The 17,873-nt window shown below is 44.2% G+C and overlaps 1 protein-coding gene across 3 annotated transcripts in view; it reads left to right on the forward strand.

Annotated features, from left to right (window-relative positions):
• Positions 1-17,873, forward strand: part of SEMA5A (semaphorin 5A) — a 447,525-nt gene that overhangs the window by 202,979 nt on the left and 226,673 nt on the right. For all 3 annotated transcript variants that reach the window (XM_079145300.1, XM_079145298.1, XM_079145299.1), the window contains exon 4: positions 3,302-3,401. In XM_079145300.1, the coding sequence (XP_079001426.1) occupies positions 3,302-3,401 (100 nt within the window). The remainder of the gene's footprint in view (positions 1-3,301; positions 3,402-17,873) is intronic.

Consider the following 17,873-nt stretch of genomic DNA (forward strand, 5'->3'; position numbering starts at 1 on the left):
TACAGTTTGCTTGGGTGTTTTTAATAAAAAATGCATGTAATAAAAATGTGTTTTGAAAGGTCTTTTAAAATAGGGGAGATATGCATATGTGGATCTGCAGAGGGGAAAGGTAACATGACAATATTAGAAAAAGAAGGAACTTAGGGAAGGGATTGAGAGAAGAGGTGGGATTGAAGCAAAGTTGGAGGCCTGGAGTCCAAGGAGGGCACAGTGTGATGTGACCAACCTACAGGGATGTTGAGAGGGCAGGCTTCCTGCAGCCACATCGTCAGAGGTGGTTTGAGGCCAAAGCTCTGCCAGGGCTCTCCTGGTGTCCATGACAGGCCATGTGCTCTGCAAAGGTGAGACAGGCTGTCCTTCCAGAGGAATGCATTAGAAAACAACAAAGACATTCTATAGATCACCTACTTTGTTGAGTATTGACTGTAAAAATACAGTTTTGTGGGGGGATGCACTAGAATTTTAAATATGGAAAATCAAGCAGTATTGACAGACTGATATGCTGTTAATTCATTTTTTCCTCTCTGTACACAATTCCTTTTATTACTTGAGATATTTCTGGATGTTCATGCTAGGCACCAAACCTGAATTGTGTCTGTTCATCCTGGCTCTTACTGGTCACTCTCAAATTCTTCTAACTGAAAGGGAGATGCATGCATTGGAAATAAGCTTTTTCTGATGTTTCATAGTCTTCTATCTCCTTACTTGGCTCATTTTCCACTGCCCTAGCAGCAAGGTCAGCCCTTGGTCCTCATACATGTTGAAGAGCACCCGAGTGCTCACTTCTGGAGGCTGTGAGCTGTGGTGAACAGAGTGAGATAGACTTTCGTGAGCCGTGGACCCTTGGTCCAGGCAGGGCTCCTTGGCCATGGGTTTCCCATCTGAGTGATGGAACTCTTGACCTTGAACATTTTTATGGACTCTTCTGGCTCTTCCTGATGTTGGACAATGGTTTTGAGACCAACTTGGTTCCACTGGAAATTTTTTGTGAGTAATAGTCACATAATATACCTGCGTCCAGTATCTTTCTAGAACTAGCCTTACCTCATGATTTCTGTGTCTTGGTCATTCTTGTCTTCTTCGTTTAATCTTGAACGTGTTTTGTTCTTTATTCTCCTTGAGTCGATCTCTACTCAGTCATCTGGCTAATCAGACCTTCCCAGAATATCTTCCTTTTCCTTTTTCATAGCCACTGCCTACATGCTATGGTTTTCCATTGTTTTACAATTAACATTCTGTCTTTATTTACTACTCTTTCCACACCATCCTGCGTATCAGTGACTCATTCATATTTCTAGGATTTATAACTTAGTGTGTCAAGTGTGTACTTGAAAACATTTCAAACCTTCACTATTATCACATATGAGATCAAGTTCACATTTTTAGCCTGTAATTGAACTTTTTGGCAGTTTATATTTAAACTTAAATATAAACTTGAATATAAACTTAAATATAAACTCCTCTCCTAGTATTTTTTTTATGTAAGCTACTATTTTCTTTTCTCTGCTCTCTTTCTTTCCTCTTTCATTTCCTTTCTAATTCAATCTGTAATTCACTTACTCATTCCTACTCTTCATGTTTCCCCCAGTTATCATTGGCCCGTCATATTCCAGGTCTGTGCTCTGTGCTGTTGGCATCGCAGTGAACCACACAGACAGGAGAGCCTGGGCCTCCACCTTTCTCAAGGGTCAAGCAATTGATGGAGTGATGGAATCATACCAGGTGGGGCCAGAGAAGGAACCAAGGCTGCCATTTTGCTCTTCCCATTGCCCTATTGGTACATTTATCCACAGTCTCTGGTCAAATCTTTCCTTTTACCTAAACTTTCAACCATCTCTCCTTTCTATATTATGAATACTTTCTATAAGTCTGTGGATACCTGTGAATACCTTGTATTTACAGATACCATGCTTGAGAACATGTTAGTTATCTTTCTCTAATTGAGTTCTAAGTTGTTGGAAGGATTATTTACTGTTAGCTTTTTATTGCTGCAGTGCCTTGTAATACTTCACTCTAAGTATTTTATTGATTTGCCTATAAAAATGAAGAAATTTGTATAAAATACTAAAAAATCAAGATATCATACATATTAAAATTTCAAATACCAATTACAGATTTCTCTCTCTCTCTCTCTCTCTCTCTCTCTCTCTCTCTCTCTCTCTCTCAGCCCTGGTTTCCTTTAAGCAGAAAAAAACTTCCAGTCAGTGGGTATCATTTTTTCCCCTAATAATTGATAGTAGAGATGAGACATATTTATTATACAGAGCTTTTCCTCAAAAATAACCCATCTCATTCTCATCCATAAAGACATTTCTATATGATATTATAGGACATGGGCATACTTCCATATCAGATTTGTTTTTAGTACAGTGTTTGTTAAAGGAGATTATTCAGTTTCCTAAAAAAATAACTTTATTGATTTGACAGTTGTCACATGCCAGTTTAGTCAGGGTGATATTATTTGAAATAATATGAGAAGAAGAAGAAGAAAAGACCATCAGGTAGCATGCTTAGTTGCAGGATAAGAAGAAGGTGTCCTAAACTGGTCAGCAACTCACTGCATATATTTTCAGTGCCAAAAATGAGCTACTGAAAGTTGCAAAAATGACTCAGAAAGCAGCATTCTATTCCTCTTCAAGTGCTGTCATTTTATAAGAATCAGGCTGTAGGCTGGAAGCCTTCTAATAGGTGTTAACAGTGCTTGTAAAAAACCTGTCTCTGTGGAGTGGCCATTTCCTGATTTCCCTTAGAAAAAATGCAAATGAAGTCTAGAAGTAACTGTGGATTTTTCATGTAGAAAGGACTGAATATGTTTAACAAGTCTAATCATGGGCCAAAATAGAAACCCCAAGGACAGGGAAATGGAAGGTCTAATTTGAAAGAAGGCAAATGGTGTCCCTGTGCTTTGTCCTTGCTCAGAAGGAGGGCTTTTGTGATTTTGCAAAGTCTTCAGCCCCTTCCAGTGAAGTTGCACAGGAAATGTTCTTGTTTACATTCAGTATTTCTCTGCTGAATCATGTGAATGCTGTTATTTCCTACCAGGCCCAGAAAGTGCACATCTGGGTTTAAATCACTACCATGCCTGGCTATCTTGCTCGCTCTTCTTGGGTGTCTGCCCTCTGTGTTTTACACATTGCCAGTGTGGATCATGTGACATCCTCTGGCAAACCTCAAGTGGCCCCTAAATGATCACATCTGAGACTCCCCAATCCTCCCTGGAATGTAATGTGCCCTTTCTGTGGTCCCCAGAGGAAGAATCATTCATTTTTATCTTTTTATTTATTTATTTTTTTCTATTTAGAAATTGGCCCCTGGTTACGGGAGTTCAGAGCGAAGAATGCTGTGGATTTCTCGCAGTTAACATTTGACCCAGGACAGAAAGAACTTGTTGTAGGAGCAAGGTGAGAGATGTTATGTTTTGCCACCAAAGGTACCTATGGACTTCATTTGACATCTGTGTGAGTTATGTGTGAGTCTCTTTGCTGAAATTGAAGAGTGCTGAACAAGGTAACTGGTCTCCCAATGCCACGCAGGGCAGGTGGCATGAAGTGGGAGCAGGAGGGTGTGTTGACGGATCCTCCCTGTGTGCCCCAGACCTGCCCACCCAGATGAACTCATCTGTTCCTCCCACCTGCCCTGAAAGTTAGATGTGTCAGCATCCCCACTGTAGAGATGAGGAGACTGAGGCAGAGAGCAGAGAACTATGTTGCCTGATAAAAGACGGCCGGAGCCCCACCTCACACCCAGGCAGTCAGACTCCAGAAACCATGTTCTTAGTTGTCACTACATTCTTCCAAAGAATTCCAGAGGTCAAGATGTGTTTGAGCCTGTCCCAAGGCCCCTCATTACTTTTCTTGGTGACCTTGATCAGCTCTTGACCAGTACATGAGAATTCATTGATCATCACTGTCAACACCGCCCCTCAAGAAAGTGTGTGTTCCTGTGTCCAGGTCGACACCTGCAGCTTGAGGGTGAGGCCACGGGGACACATCAACAGATTTTGAGCTGCTTCCCTCATATTTGCTGTGGCTTCCTTGGAAGACCTGCATGGTCCCTGCACCCCGTTACCTACGTCAGAATATTTTGAGGATGATATGCCTAAAACATGTTACGCCTATCTCTTCGGAAAATTCACACTAAACTTGAGGAGGCGAGGTGTGGATTTGGATTCTTCTGGCGTCAAAGGAAGGCTGTTGGGCTGCGGAATGCTCATGTCTTTTCAGTGAGTTTTCTAGATTGTACAGGACACATTTTATAGCTATAGAGGTCGTGTAGTTCCCTCACCCACCTGAGCAAAACTAAATCCAGCTTACACTTGGTATTCTTGATAAACGTAGAAGATTTTCTAGGATCCTTGTGTTTGCTCTCAGATCTTAAGGAGTCCTTCTGCATGCCCCAGCATCATACCACGATGGTGTGGTGTGTGATTGCGACTTTCACTGATTAGACATGAGCTGGCTTGCTCCATGACCTGGACAGTTGTCCTCATCTTTTTGGGTGGTTGTGGGGAGACCATGAGCCTGGACTGGGTTGCTGGGTGTACTCTTCCTTTGGTTCCTTGGGAATACCAGGGATTTTCAAAGCTGACTTCCTCAAATTAGAGTCTGGGTTCCATATTGCAAGGGTTATGAATTGGTCTCCTCATCTCGAGAATCTCCCCTTTCTACATGTCACAGACATAGCCTGCTTTCTAAATGCCTGCCTGCAGAAGCTTGGGTAGCCCACCATGTGGTCCCATGTCCCTTAGAGTCTCGTCTTGCCGTTCTTATATAGTGCACGTGTGTGGAATGATTTAGGTTTCCCATGGCTACAGAACATGGTCTTTGTTGATTCTGAAATTTGGTGACTCATTTCATTTTTTTTTTTAATTCTGGGTAACCAATCCACTCCCACCACAGATATTCTGCTTTGGAAATTCCTCCTCATAGTGAGGACCTGGCTCAAGACCCTGCCCTGGTCCTGAGTGGCCACATTCCTGCACAGCGTGGCCCCGTTACACACCAGCCATCCACTCTGTCACTGCACTTCCATCAGGGAACCACATCATTCCTGAGAGCTGTCACCTCAACCTGGACAGAAGGGTTGTGCCCATTCTTTGTTTCTTCCTCCTTGTAGAAACTCAAAGATCTCTGTTGGCTCAACATATTTATTTCCAGGATTTGACTTGTATGTGTCCCTTTCTTCATCTAGGGAACACAGGAGCAAGAGAGCCGAGACTCTGGTCCATTTATTCCACATGCCTACACTCGGACATGATCATGAGGGAGTTTCAGGCTATGTATCCCCAAGCTTGCCTTTAGGGAAAATGAGCTCTGGCCCTAAGTCAAGGGTAAGAGACTCACTTCTTAGGAAATAGGAGCACATGTGAGCCCAACTGGTAGTCCTGCGTCTCTCATCCCTCATTCATCTCTAAAGAACTTTGGAAAGGCTTTCTCACTAGTTTGACTGCAAACAGTGCCCGTGGTCTCTCGAGGTCCTCTTGTGAACAGATCAGCACTTGATCCTCTGCAAGTGTTTGGCTTTGAGTCAATGATACAATATTCTCTCAAAGGATGCAGGAAGCTAATGAGTAAACGGGATTGTGAGGGGTGTCTCATGTGCCTGCCTTGGCTGCCACAGCAACTGGGAATTGTTCCCAAGGGAAACTTGTCCCTGGAGGTCTCCATCCATGCACCTCTGGGAGCCTCCATCTCATGTCACCTTGGTGCCAGCTCAGGTATGCTGAGAGATATTGCACCATCCCCTGAGTCGACCAAGCATGCAGGATGATGTGGTGCTCAGGAACACATAGAATTGCCAGAAACAACCACAGAATGCATGATGTTCAGTTAAATTTGAACTTCAGACGAGAAATATGCAAGTTTTATGTTAAGTATACCCCATGTGTCTGGCAACCCTAGGGCATGAGCTGTATTTTCTGTTATAAATAGTGTGTGATACATTGTGAACACTGACGGAAGACGAAAAGAAAGGAGTGGACCTGCTTGCCTCACTGAGCCATCCTGAGCCAGATTCAGAGCCTAATTTTCTCATCCTTAAAGTTGATATGCTAATTCACACCACTTTCAGCTGTTGTGAGGATCAAGTGCAATAATCCGTGACACATGATCACCGATTTAGCAGGCCCCGGGAAGGCGGCAGGACCTGGAGAGCCCTGGGGAGCTCACGTGCATTAGCGCACTCGTACGGTTGCATCTTGGGCAGATAATGCTGAAGGAAGAGAATAGAAATGTCACCAAGGAAATTTGATGGGATTAGGTTCAGAAAGTTTGAGAGGGAGTATGAACCAGTTATAAAACTTTAAAAATAACCCAGCCCTCAGATTCCTGTTTGGGAAGGTCTGACCTAGCAAGAGAAGTTTAGATAACAGGTGTGTATTTCAGAAATCAGGAATGGCTTAAAAATATGAGCTGTAGAAAAATAGAATGATACTCCTTTTTTTTTTTTTTTTTTTTATAGTTAGCCCAGGCATTGTGAAACCATTTATTGGATGGTTTCACTTTATACCACTGATACTTTATGTTCCTGAAATTGAATTCAGCTAAAGATTCTTTGCACTCTTTGATAAAGGGAGTTCATTGTGCTGCCAAAGAAAAACCTCTCTTTAGGAGATTTGTGGTTATGTAGTACCAGAAGTTATTTGAATTGGAATTTGTGCAGTTTCTGGAAGGATTCATGAATTCACCATTTCCAAGGTGCACATTAGCTTTCATATCACTTTAAATGCATTGGCCTTCATGTTCTGTGTTAATCTAGCTTCTTTAAAATTAATATTATGTGTATTTTCAATGATTAAACTGAGGCATCTTCATTTTAGAAAATGTGAAAAATATACTAAAGCATAAAGTAAAAAGTTTCAGAAATAATCATAGTTAACTATAGTTAATATTTCCAGTTATTTCCCTGTATTATTTGTTTCTATTCCTGGGATAATATTTTTTTGAATGACTGTTTACTTTTTCATCATAAAACCTCCTAAAACCAGTTTCCATGGTATAATGAAAAAGAAAAAAAGAAAAAAATTCAAAGAGAAAGAATGTGTTATGAGCTAGAGTTTTAGTGTCGATGATTATGAAAGTACCCACAGTATAATAACACTCCACCAACTTGATCCGAGTCTGCATTTTGCTGTAGACAGAATTGTAGCAACAGATGTGAGAGAGGGTGATAACATTTTCATTTTCCAAGTGACTTAATCTGCAGCATTTTGGGTTCATCCTAAGGGTGGCAAGTGATTCCATCCCAAGTCCTCTGATAGGTATCGTGGGCTGAATTCAGATGCTTTTCCAGTAGTCGCCTTGGAACACACAGGGCGGTGTTTTGTGACAGGGTATTTGCAAAATAGGCACATTTAATAACAAAAGCCAAGCTGTGAGATGAACCAGCGCAGGTTATCAAAACCACCCTGCCAGGGATCTTTGCTCCTAGCCCTGGGGAAGTTGCTGAGCCTCTCTGTGCTTACTGAGATCTTTTCTTCCGGATGTGACTTTCCTAAGTGAAAACACTTCTCAGTGCCCGTCTCCACTGTGACGATGACTTTTCCTCTGTCGTATTCGTTTCTTGCACTTTCAGCTATGTCCTGCCCCTAACTTGGTTGCTGATCTCTACTATGTTCCCAGCAGTTTCAGCATAAGGTCCCATGGCAGCGCGTGGTGTTTACTAAGAGGGTTCTCCTGTAAGCTCTCACCCAAGCCCCGGGAGTTACAGAGCCCGACCTTCTGTCACGGGGAAGGCGATGGGACTGAGACCCCAGAGGTGGGGTCTGGTAATAACCATGACTGAAGTGATGCGTGATGACTTGACTCTTGGGATTGTTTGATTTTTAGTATTTCAAAACTATATCACAAAATGGTAATATTATGAAGATACCAAGGGTAAAGGTAGGAGAATGCATGAGTCCCCTGGTACAGCTGTCCCTCTGGAGAATCAGTACACCCCCACCTTCACAGAACCCCTGGATTCACTGTTCCAGTCAATAGACTATTTCTAGATATGAGAAGATATCTGTTAGATACTTGTACAACAAATAGTATAGATTCCTGATCAGCCTGTTTATTGGAATAAAAGGAGAGAGAAAGAAAGAACTAAGATCTGAGTTCTTCCAAGGCAGAGTGTGATCTTTCCAATCACAACAAACTGGTGGTGACATTTTGGTGTATATTTTGAACCATTTGTTTTGCTCATGTTTTGACTGCAAAACTAAGGATAAAAAAGGAAAGATTAACATGCTTTGCCCTGCTGGTGCTGAATTTGCTTTACGTATTCAGAACTGCTGAAAGATAAACTTAAGCACATTAAAATTTTAACGAGTTTTTCGGAGCTTTCCATGATTCATGAATCAGGCATCGCCAGACCACAAGCAGGTCAGTTCTTCATGGGGAGGGGAGGGGAGGGGAGGGGGAAATAGAAACACTTTACAGTTGTTCTTCCAAGAAGCACGATGAAGTAAATTCATTCTATTAGTTAAAGTAAAAGGTTCCTGGTTAGAGGTTATTAGAGGTAGGTGGTGGTTTCTGATCAGCTTCCTCTCACAGGTCTCACTGAGTGGCGTATTGACCCAGGGCACTGGCGCCCCTGCCACCCAGGGCCTCCCGTCCCCTGCTGTGACATAGCGTGTGCTCTCCTAAGATCACACTGAATTAACCAGCAGGCTGGCATTTAATTGAGTTCTTGCTTTCAAAATGACTTCGTTGAAAGTGGACTAAACAAAGGGGACTAAACTTAGTTTTCTGAAATCAACCAGTGATTTCTTATTCTTCTTTTGGTGGCTTTAATTCCTACTTCTGTATCAGAGTTTTATGGTAGAAGTAACATATTGGAAAGGACATGTAACTCCAAGGAGGCCTGGAGATGCTCCTGAGACAGGATCCTGCTCCAGCAGATGCACTTCTTTCTCTTCTCTGAAGGATATATTTGGTCAAGTTTAATCAAATAAAGGTAACCTGTGCTGAGTGGGATGGAATTAGCAGTTAGAAGTGTAGCCCGAAAGGAGTAGACCGCATCATGAAAGATGGGGCCATGCTCTGTTTACATGAATGACGACCCAGGAGGAGCTGTTAGTGATGGACAGGGGGCGGTGCTGCCCCTTCCTGCCCCTCTTTCCCCACCTCAGCTTCCATTTCTTCAAACCCGCAATTTTGGGTTTAAATATATTCCCCTTCTTGCCCGTTTCCTTCTCAGGACTGACATTAGATGCATAGGTGTGTGTCCTCCGAAGATTCTCTCTGCTCAGACCTTGGAAGATGGAAAGATCTCCCAAGTTCTTGGATAGGAAGAATCAATGTTGTCAAAATGGCCAGACTCCTGAAAACACAATTCCTATTAAAGTTCCAATGACGTGCTTCACAGAAAAAGAAAAAGCAGGCATGAAATTCATTTGGAAAAATAAGAGGCCCAGAAGAGCTAAAGCAATCCTTGGTGAGAAAAGTGAAGCAGGAAGTTTCACAATACCAGACCTTAAATTATATTTCAGAGCTATAGTAACAAAAACAACATGGTATTGACACCAAAAGCAGTATGGAGATTCCTCAGAAAAGTTGGAAAGGAACCAGCATTTGACCCAGCTATCCCACTCACTCCTTGGTATATATATCTAAAGAGGTTGAAATCAGGATACTACAGTGATGCAGCCACATCAATGTTTATAGCAGCTCAATTTACAATAACTAAACTATGGAACCAACCTAGGTGTCCTTAAACAGATGAATGGATTAAGAAAATGTGGTGCATATATACAATGGAATATTACTCAGCTTAAAGAAAGATGAAATTATGGCATTTGCAGATAAATGGATGGAACTGGCGACTATCATGCTAAGTGAAATAAGTCGATTCCCCAGAAAAACAAAGGTCAAGTGTTCCCTCTAAGTTTTATGCTAACACACAACAAGGGGAGGGAGAAGAAAGACAGAAGGTAAAGGGAGGAGAGGATAGGAGTGGAAAAGATAGTAGAACTGATCAGACATCACTTTCCTGTGTTCATATATGAATACATGACCAGTGTAACTCCACAACATGTACAACCACAAGAATGGGATCCTAATTAGAATGACATATACTCTTATAATCTCAAAATATACTCTACTGTCTTATATATCTAAAAAGAACAACATCAAAAAAAAAGCTAAAAAGAGATTCTCTTTACTTATCTTCCTCCTTCTTTCACCTATTCTTCCCTTCTTGTATTTAGGTTATTCAATTAATTAACCTCATCTGTGGATTCATATATATATATTTAAGTCCCTTTTTGTCTTTCGGCTTTGCTACCTTTTCCCAATGTTTACCAGACTTCATCATTAGTACCTAAGGATCACCTGTCACATTCCTTCAAAAGTCAGGTTCCCCTCCCTGCAGCTCTGTGAATCAAGGGACCCAGCAGAGTGTGCTTTTAACAAACATGTGGTTTCAGAGTCTTCTGAGCTCTTTTGGAAAATACTTCTCATCGTCACGTTCCTTCTGTTATTGTGTAAAAATAATTCCTGGACTTTTCTTCTCTGCTTGAGCTGGGAGGAGACAAGCCTAGCAGAATTGTTATTATTTAGTTAGGACTAAATAAATAGAGACCCCCTTTCCCCAGATTCCACGAATGAGCCCACAGGGTGAGATGAGGATCCATCAGCCCAGTGGTTGGTGTGTGCTGCGGACCTGGGTTCTGAGACATCAGGATTCATTCTTTCAAGGCTCTCTCTTCATCAAGTATGTGTTCAGTCTGCTTCATAGGAAGGAGCCTCTCAGGAGCCGCGTGGACAAGAGGAGGCATGCTCTCTACCCAGCCTGGCAAGCCGTGACCCCAGATTGGCCCTGGTTTTGTGAATGCAGTTTTATGGGACCCAGTCCCATCCATTCATTTGCACATCCTCTGTGGCTGCTTTGGAGCTGTACATGGAGTGCTGAGCAGCTGGGGCATAGACCTCAAAGGGAACTGTCTGCTCCCCTGCAAACTCTGTTGACTCCTGGTCTAGTGAGTGGGATGGGGTCGCGGTGTCCTTGGGGCTGGGAGGTGGCACTGATAGGTGCTCTCCCGGTCAGGCTTTGGAGGTGCCTCAAGTCCCCGGGAACCGGAGCTCTCAGAGGGAAAGTCAGGGATCCCCAGGAGCCGAAGAGGCTCAGCAGGGGTGGGTGACTGGTGGTGACCCAAAGGGGCAGTGATTGCAAAGGAGGCCCTGAGTCTTAGGTGGGAACAACATGCAGAACTGGGACTTGGATTTCTAAACCTGGGATTCCAGTTGAGGTGGCCTAGAGAGCCACACAGGAAGAGTGGCTTTTGGAATGGTTAGAACCACAAGGTGTCTAGAATTTTCTCATAGTGAACTGGCATAATGAAAAGTGGTAGAAATAACACCTATGAATGGGCTGACAAGCTGCATTGACAGGCCACATGATTAGATCACATCTTCATGTTCTTTAAAGCTATTGATGTAATTGAGATATTAAATATTTTACATTTAGATAATTAAGATAATTTCATGAGAACATTTTGGGCCTTAAAGGTTACAGGTTTTGTTTCTCCTTGGCTTGTGCAAAGTGACATGCATCTTTGTTAAAGCTCAAGTCCACTAATGTAACTGAAAACTTGGGGCACCTGTGGATGTCACTCTTTCAGACTCCGTGTTGGTTGGATGTTGATAGCTGTTGGGTGGAAATTCGCAAGATGGAGAGAGGATGCCTTCCATGCAGGCACGGGTGAGACTAAGTTGTCAATCGATGTCACTTTTCAGACTCGTCCAAAGGGTGGCGGTTTGTAAGGATGTGTGTTTCACCTTCAGATCGTTTCGCCATGACCTTGGTCTAGACTTTTACTAAATGGCAATAAAATTTTCTATCACCATTGTTGAAATGTTTCTTATAGAGTTACTTGCTTTTCTATATTCGTTTTACAAAGTAAGTCTCTTTTAATTATTCTGTCTGCTACTCATTTATAAGCGAGGCTTTGACTTACATGTTAAAGAAGGACTTGGAATTTTTCTTTGACTTTACAGCCATATTCATCAGAGACCAATTGAGTTATTCTAAAAGAACGCCATTTTAAAACACCTGTGTCTTTCATAATTAATGGAGGTCAGAGTTAAGTTTTATAGTGTCTCTAGATGAAATGGGTCCTGTAGTTAATATGCTCATGACGGCTCAACCTTTTCTTAATGGTGGCCTAATCCACTGCTCTCCATGAAGGGGCAATTGACATCATCTGCGATGGTCTGCACTGCTCCCCAGAGAACAGAGTTATGCTTAGTGATTGGTTGCTTGGTGGGTCCCAGGGGGATGAGATGGGACCCAGGAACACATTTCAATCCTCAAGTCAATAGGAAATCAACCCCAGTGAGGAGGGACAGACCTCCTCAGGGGACCAGTGGGAAAGGAAGCATGCACTTTAATATTGTTAGTTTGCATCGGCCAACTTTGATGGCTTAGTTTATTCAGTTTCCCAGAGCTATATACTCGGCACGTAGCACTACTTCTAAAAGTACAATGGTTTATTGTATTTAAATGGGTAATGTCTACTTTTATTTCAAGACATTTGGGATAGAAGTAGATCCATACTAAGGGCAATATCTTTGATTGACTTTAGCCATAAGACCAAACCAAATTTACCACTTGACAAAATCTTGCTTTGTACTTGTGTGGTGAGGAGCAAAGAATGGAAGCATGCATTGGCTCCTTTTGTATAGCCAAGACGCTCAGAGAGTCTAATCGCTTAACCTCTCGCACAAATACCTTTCCCGTTGAAGAATGACAGTGTTCCTTATCGCTACCTATTTACATCTCGGTGTTATGAAGATTAATGAGACTGCTTAAATGCTTCGGGTTCTCACCCGAAGTGCAGCGTGTGCCAGGCACTCGGCTGGCTGGAGCCAGAGCATGACTCCTTCATGCTGGAAAGGCTGGCGGCCTTTCTCCTGAACCTTGCGTATCTTCTTTTCCCCATACGCACTCCCACAATTGCAAGATGAAGTGGATGCCTCTGCAGCACGGCCGTGGAGAACAGCCCTGTGCAGGGGACATAGATCTTACTTTGCTGTGTGAGTGGCTCGACCTCTGGGAATATCCATTTTTTGTTCCTGTTAGAAGATTCTCTTTCTTTTTGTAACCTTTAACTTCATAGTTCACTGACCTAAGCTGTAATGCATCAAGCTGTCTTGAGAGATTTCAGGTCCCCCAAGTGGCTAGCTGGATTGGAATTTTTCTTACTGCAAAAATGGTTTTGGAGTTGTACTTAGAACCAAGTAGTTTGAGAAAAGGTGTTTAGGTTAGTAGACTCCACCCTGTTGTGTCTGCCATATTCTTAGGTGATTTATGGAGGTGATTAGGGAATTGTATAAATGTTTCATTCATGATTCGTCTTTTAAAGCAGCTAGAAATTATAGCAGATAGGAAAATACTAAAATGTGCAACATCATGCATTTCTTTAAAAATTTTTTTTATTATTTTCAGATATATATGACAGTAGAGTTTATTTTGACATACCATACATACATGGAGTATAACTTCCAGTTCTGTGGTTGTACGTGATGTGGACTTACACTGGTTCTGTCCTCATGTATGAACGTAGGAAAGTGATGTCTGATTCATTCTACTGTCTTTCCCATTTCCATCCCCTCTCCGTCCTCACCACACCCTCCTGTCCAATCCAGAGAACCTCCGCTCCTCCCTCCTCCACCCCCATCTATTGTGAGTCAGGACCCATGTGTCAGAGAACACTGGACCTTTGTTTTTTGGGGACTGGCTTATTTCACTTAGCATTATAGTCTCCAGTTCTATCCATTTACTGGAAAATGCCATAATTTCATTCTTCCTTATGGCCGAGTTATATTCCATTGTGTATATGTTCCACATTTTCTTAATCTATTCATTTGTTGAAGGCACATAGGTTGGTTGCATAGCTTAGCTATTGTGAACTGAGCTGCTATAAACATTGACGTGGCCATATCACTGTAGTATGCTGATTTTAAGTCCTCTGGATATATGCTGAGGAGTGGGATAACTGGGATACTAAGCAGTATGGAGATTCCTCAGAAAACTTGGAACATCACCAACATTATGCATTTCTAATATGGGAAAGTCCAGCAAGGCATTTAATTGACAACTTGTGTTTAGCATGCAGAACACTGTTTATTAAACAAATATTTAAAAGTACCTACCAACTCTGTGCCTTAAAAATTAAACATTTTTTAAAAGCCACACTCATGTAACTAACCAAATTATATGAAAATAGACATTAAATAGATGCCATGACTCTGTAAGACTACAGATAGTTCCGCTAACTCCACTTTCAAAATGTTCAAGTTAGCTTTATCAAGTCTTCATATTAAGCAAATAAATATACTAAATTTACAATAATTTTTTTTAACTTTTTGTCATGAGGTTTCATTTAAGATCATTTTGAAATATTGAGAAAAATAAAAATGCGTGAAAAGTACTTGTCACAAACTTACTGAAATTTGTCATGATAAAGAAAGGTGTTGTGTTACATGGCTATGTTAGATACCTTTCTGTTACTATAACAAAATACCTGAGGTAATTAAATAAATAAGGGAAAATTTCACTTTAGCTCATAGTTTCAGAGGTCTCAGTCTGTGTTTCACTAGATCCTATTGTTTTGGGCCTGTGCTCCCATGGTTCATGTGGGGAGGGTCTGTGGGGAGACCTGTTCACCTCATGTCAGTCAGGAAGGTTATGTAGGCCACGTAGGTGAGCAAGCAGGGGCTCCCCATGTCCCCTTCCAGGACATGCCCCAGTGACCTCACTTCCTTCCTGTATTCCTGACCTCCTGAAGAGCCTTCCCTTCCTAGTAGCACCCCAGTTTGGGGACCTTGCCTTCTACACATGACCCTTGGGAGGCACTTCATGTCCTTATATTCAGCCAACCCCCTTGGCCTCGTATATGTCTAGAAATGCCCGCCTCCATTTCTACTACTCTGACAGACTGTGCGGCTCAGTTCTCTAGTTTCAGAAACGAAGAAACCGGCGTACTCTTAAATGAAGGGCAGACAGTTTGGGGAAGAATTCAAGCAAATAACGAGTGAGAAGGAAGGCACCACGTGATCAGCCAGACCCGTGAGTCAGCCTGTCCTTAATGAGGAGACATGTGTCACAGCCAGTCACAGCCCCAGGGGTGAGCCGTGTGTCCTGGAATCAAAGAGCTCGTCATTAGAAGCGCTCAGCCTTGAGCTTCCTCAGAGGGACTGGTCAGTGCTCCTGTGTGCCAGCAATGAGCCCACGGAACAATGACCCAGTCAGAGCTGTTGCCCGGCCCGTGTCTCTACCTGTGCAGGTTTGGCGCAGGCGAGACTGGGAAGGGGGTACTGGGTGTCTAAGTGGGGAGAACACGAGACCCAGCCAGATAATGGGCGCAGAGACGCGGGTCTTGTTTCTAACCCTAGGTCTTGCTCTGAATTCTTGGACAAGTCACACTGCTTTTCTTAATTCATCCACAAATAGAGGGGCATATATTCTTTCATGACAGCTCTAAGATTCTTGGATTCCTAGATTCTTTTTGTAGATAAAAAACATTAAGAATTGAGTTAAAAAGTACTTGTGTCTTGTAACCAAGAAAATGCTACCAAGTCCACACCCACGTTGCTTCTCTTCAGTGTGGAGTTGGGCGTGGTCATGGTGGTGGCGATGGCGTTTCTCCTAGGAGACGTATGCCTCTCTCTGCCCCCTCCTGTGGCTCTCTCATACTGATTTGTTATCGCTGATGGAGAAGATGGGAAGGGCGCCCTTGTTCTCAGGGGTTTGGGAGAAGGAGAGGAGATGGTGAAATCCACTGGCATGTTAGCGGGGAGGAGTACCAGGCGACATTTGCTTGGGGAGGTGTCGAATGTGAGTGTAACCATCTTTGTCCTGAGTCAGTCTTGTCTACTATGAAAAACACCTGGCACAGGAACCAGAGATTCAGAGAGTGATCTCGACCCCCCACCACGGCCCAGGTAGAGAGAGGGCTTCGAACGTTCCTCTCCCGCTCTCCTGCTTGGAGCTCTGCAGAGCATGTGGCTACTGCCTTCTTTCCTCGGTGACCAGAGGGCACTTCTGTCTCTTCCTTGGTGTACAAAGGCTACTATTTCAGAAAGTTTCCAAGGTGGACATTGTCGACTGATGGCTGCCTCTGCACACATACATACATACACACGTACATACACACGTATGTGTCACATGTATGCACATATGTATACATGTGCTTATGTAAGGGAAAAGCTGAACGGGAATACAAGTCTTGGGATGCCCCCAAAGCTCTCAGGTCACGCACTGATCAAAGATATGATCATTTCTCTCACTGGACTCAGATGAAGACAAGAAAACCAATGCCGTCTGCTTTCCAGCCCAGTGGCACTGCTGCCAAGCCTCCCCAGCAGCCCGTCCCTGAAGACCCAGGGTGCCTGTGTCGCCGCTGCCTGAAACCTGCGATTTCTGGAGGGCAGAGCCCCTCTCTCTGTCCTGGTGCGTGGAGAAGCTGCTGAGAATTCCGGCATGTCTGGAAATCTCAGTGGTTTCCATTTTCAGCTAGAAGCTACAGCTACTGTTAATGGAGTGCTGATCTGGCTCCGTTCTAGTAGTTTCCTTGGGTTTAAGTTTCGGAACACCACTCGGGGGGTAGACGTGACAGTCAGCTCCATTTTCCTGCTAAGACAGCTCTAGAGTGGAATCGCTTCCTTCCTGAGGCTGAATGGTAGCAGGTCTCTTCTTTGCACAAATACTCTGAGCCACTAGGGAACACTGCCTCCCTTGGTGGAGGGGCAGCTGCCCGTGCTGGCCAGCCCAGGGCAAACAGCGTGAGGGTGCAGCCCTGTTGCTCAGGGTGTGTAATCGCCCCTGGTGACCCTTGGCGGCCCCTCAACTGAGAGATGCGCCCATGTGTATGGATTCCTGGCCTCCCTGAGTGGGGGTGTGGGTGTCTGTGGCACAGCAGCTGAGAACCTGGGCAACTGTGGAGCGCTGGCGGCCTCTGTGGTCCCTCAGCATCTTCACCTTCCCACCTGTGCACCCAGCTCACCTCCCTCGCCCTCAGATGACCTTCCTGTTGGGAACCTGGCCTCTCCCTGGTGTCTGACTAAGTAAAAATGGACTCTCCTGTGGTCTTCCTGCTCCCCAGAGGACCTGGGGCCTGGCTCTGCAGTGAGGGTGCTGGGTCTGCTGAAATAAAAGACAGGGAGGTCCCCCCAACAGCTTTGTGGTAGGGAAGGCACATGCTAAGCCTTGCTTCCGGAAGCTTCTCTGGCAGTATATCAGGGGTTAAATTGCAGAGACAGAGGCGTGTGGGGAGAGGCTGTTGTGGTTGGCAGGAGGCAGGCTTCACTCTGTGGGAGGTGGCGTCATGCCCACGGTGTGGGAGGGATGGTGGTAATCTGGTGCCCAGGGCGGTGCCAGTCCTCGTCCCTGCCTGCCCTCCAGCACGTGTGCACAGATGCTGCTGGATGTCCGCCTCTGGGTGCTTTGTCCTCCCTCTCTCTGTGCACAACCCCTGAAGCTGTGCTGGCCTGGCACGGCTGCCCCTTGCCATTCCCACTGGAGTGGCATGTCCAGTTTTTGTATCTTGCACCTTTACCCCTCCCTGAGGTGGTGGCAGGGGACGTGATCTGTGTTTGCTTCTTACTGGCAGTTTCTTCACGGTGCTGTAGAAGTAACCTGGGGCAACCGTCCTACAGCCCCCTCGGCTTCTCCAGACCGCTGCCCGCCCTCGTCCACCCCGAGGGCCTGCTTTCTGCTGTAGGACACTGCTTTCTTTCCATTTCCCCTCACACAGAGTGATTTCTCCTCCTTTCAGCTGGAATGCTGTTGCTGCAGCCCTGGTCGCTGCCTCGTGTGTTGGCAGGGAGGCACGTGATCTCAGCTAGAGGTCAGCGTGGCCCTGGGACAGTGGGCAGTGGGTTGTCCCCAAA

This window comes from Sciurus vulgaris (genome assembly GCF_902686455.1).
Source record: "Sciurus vulgaris genome assembly, chromosome: 6".
NCBI lineage: Eukaryota > Metazoa > Chordata > Mammalia > Rodentia > Sciuridae > Sciurus > Sciurus vulgaris.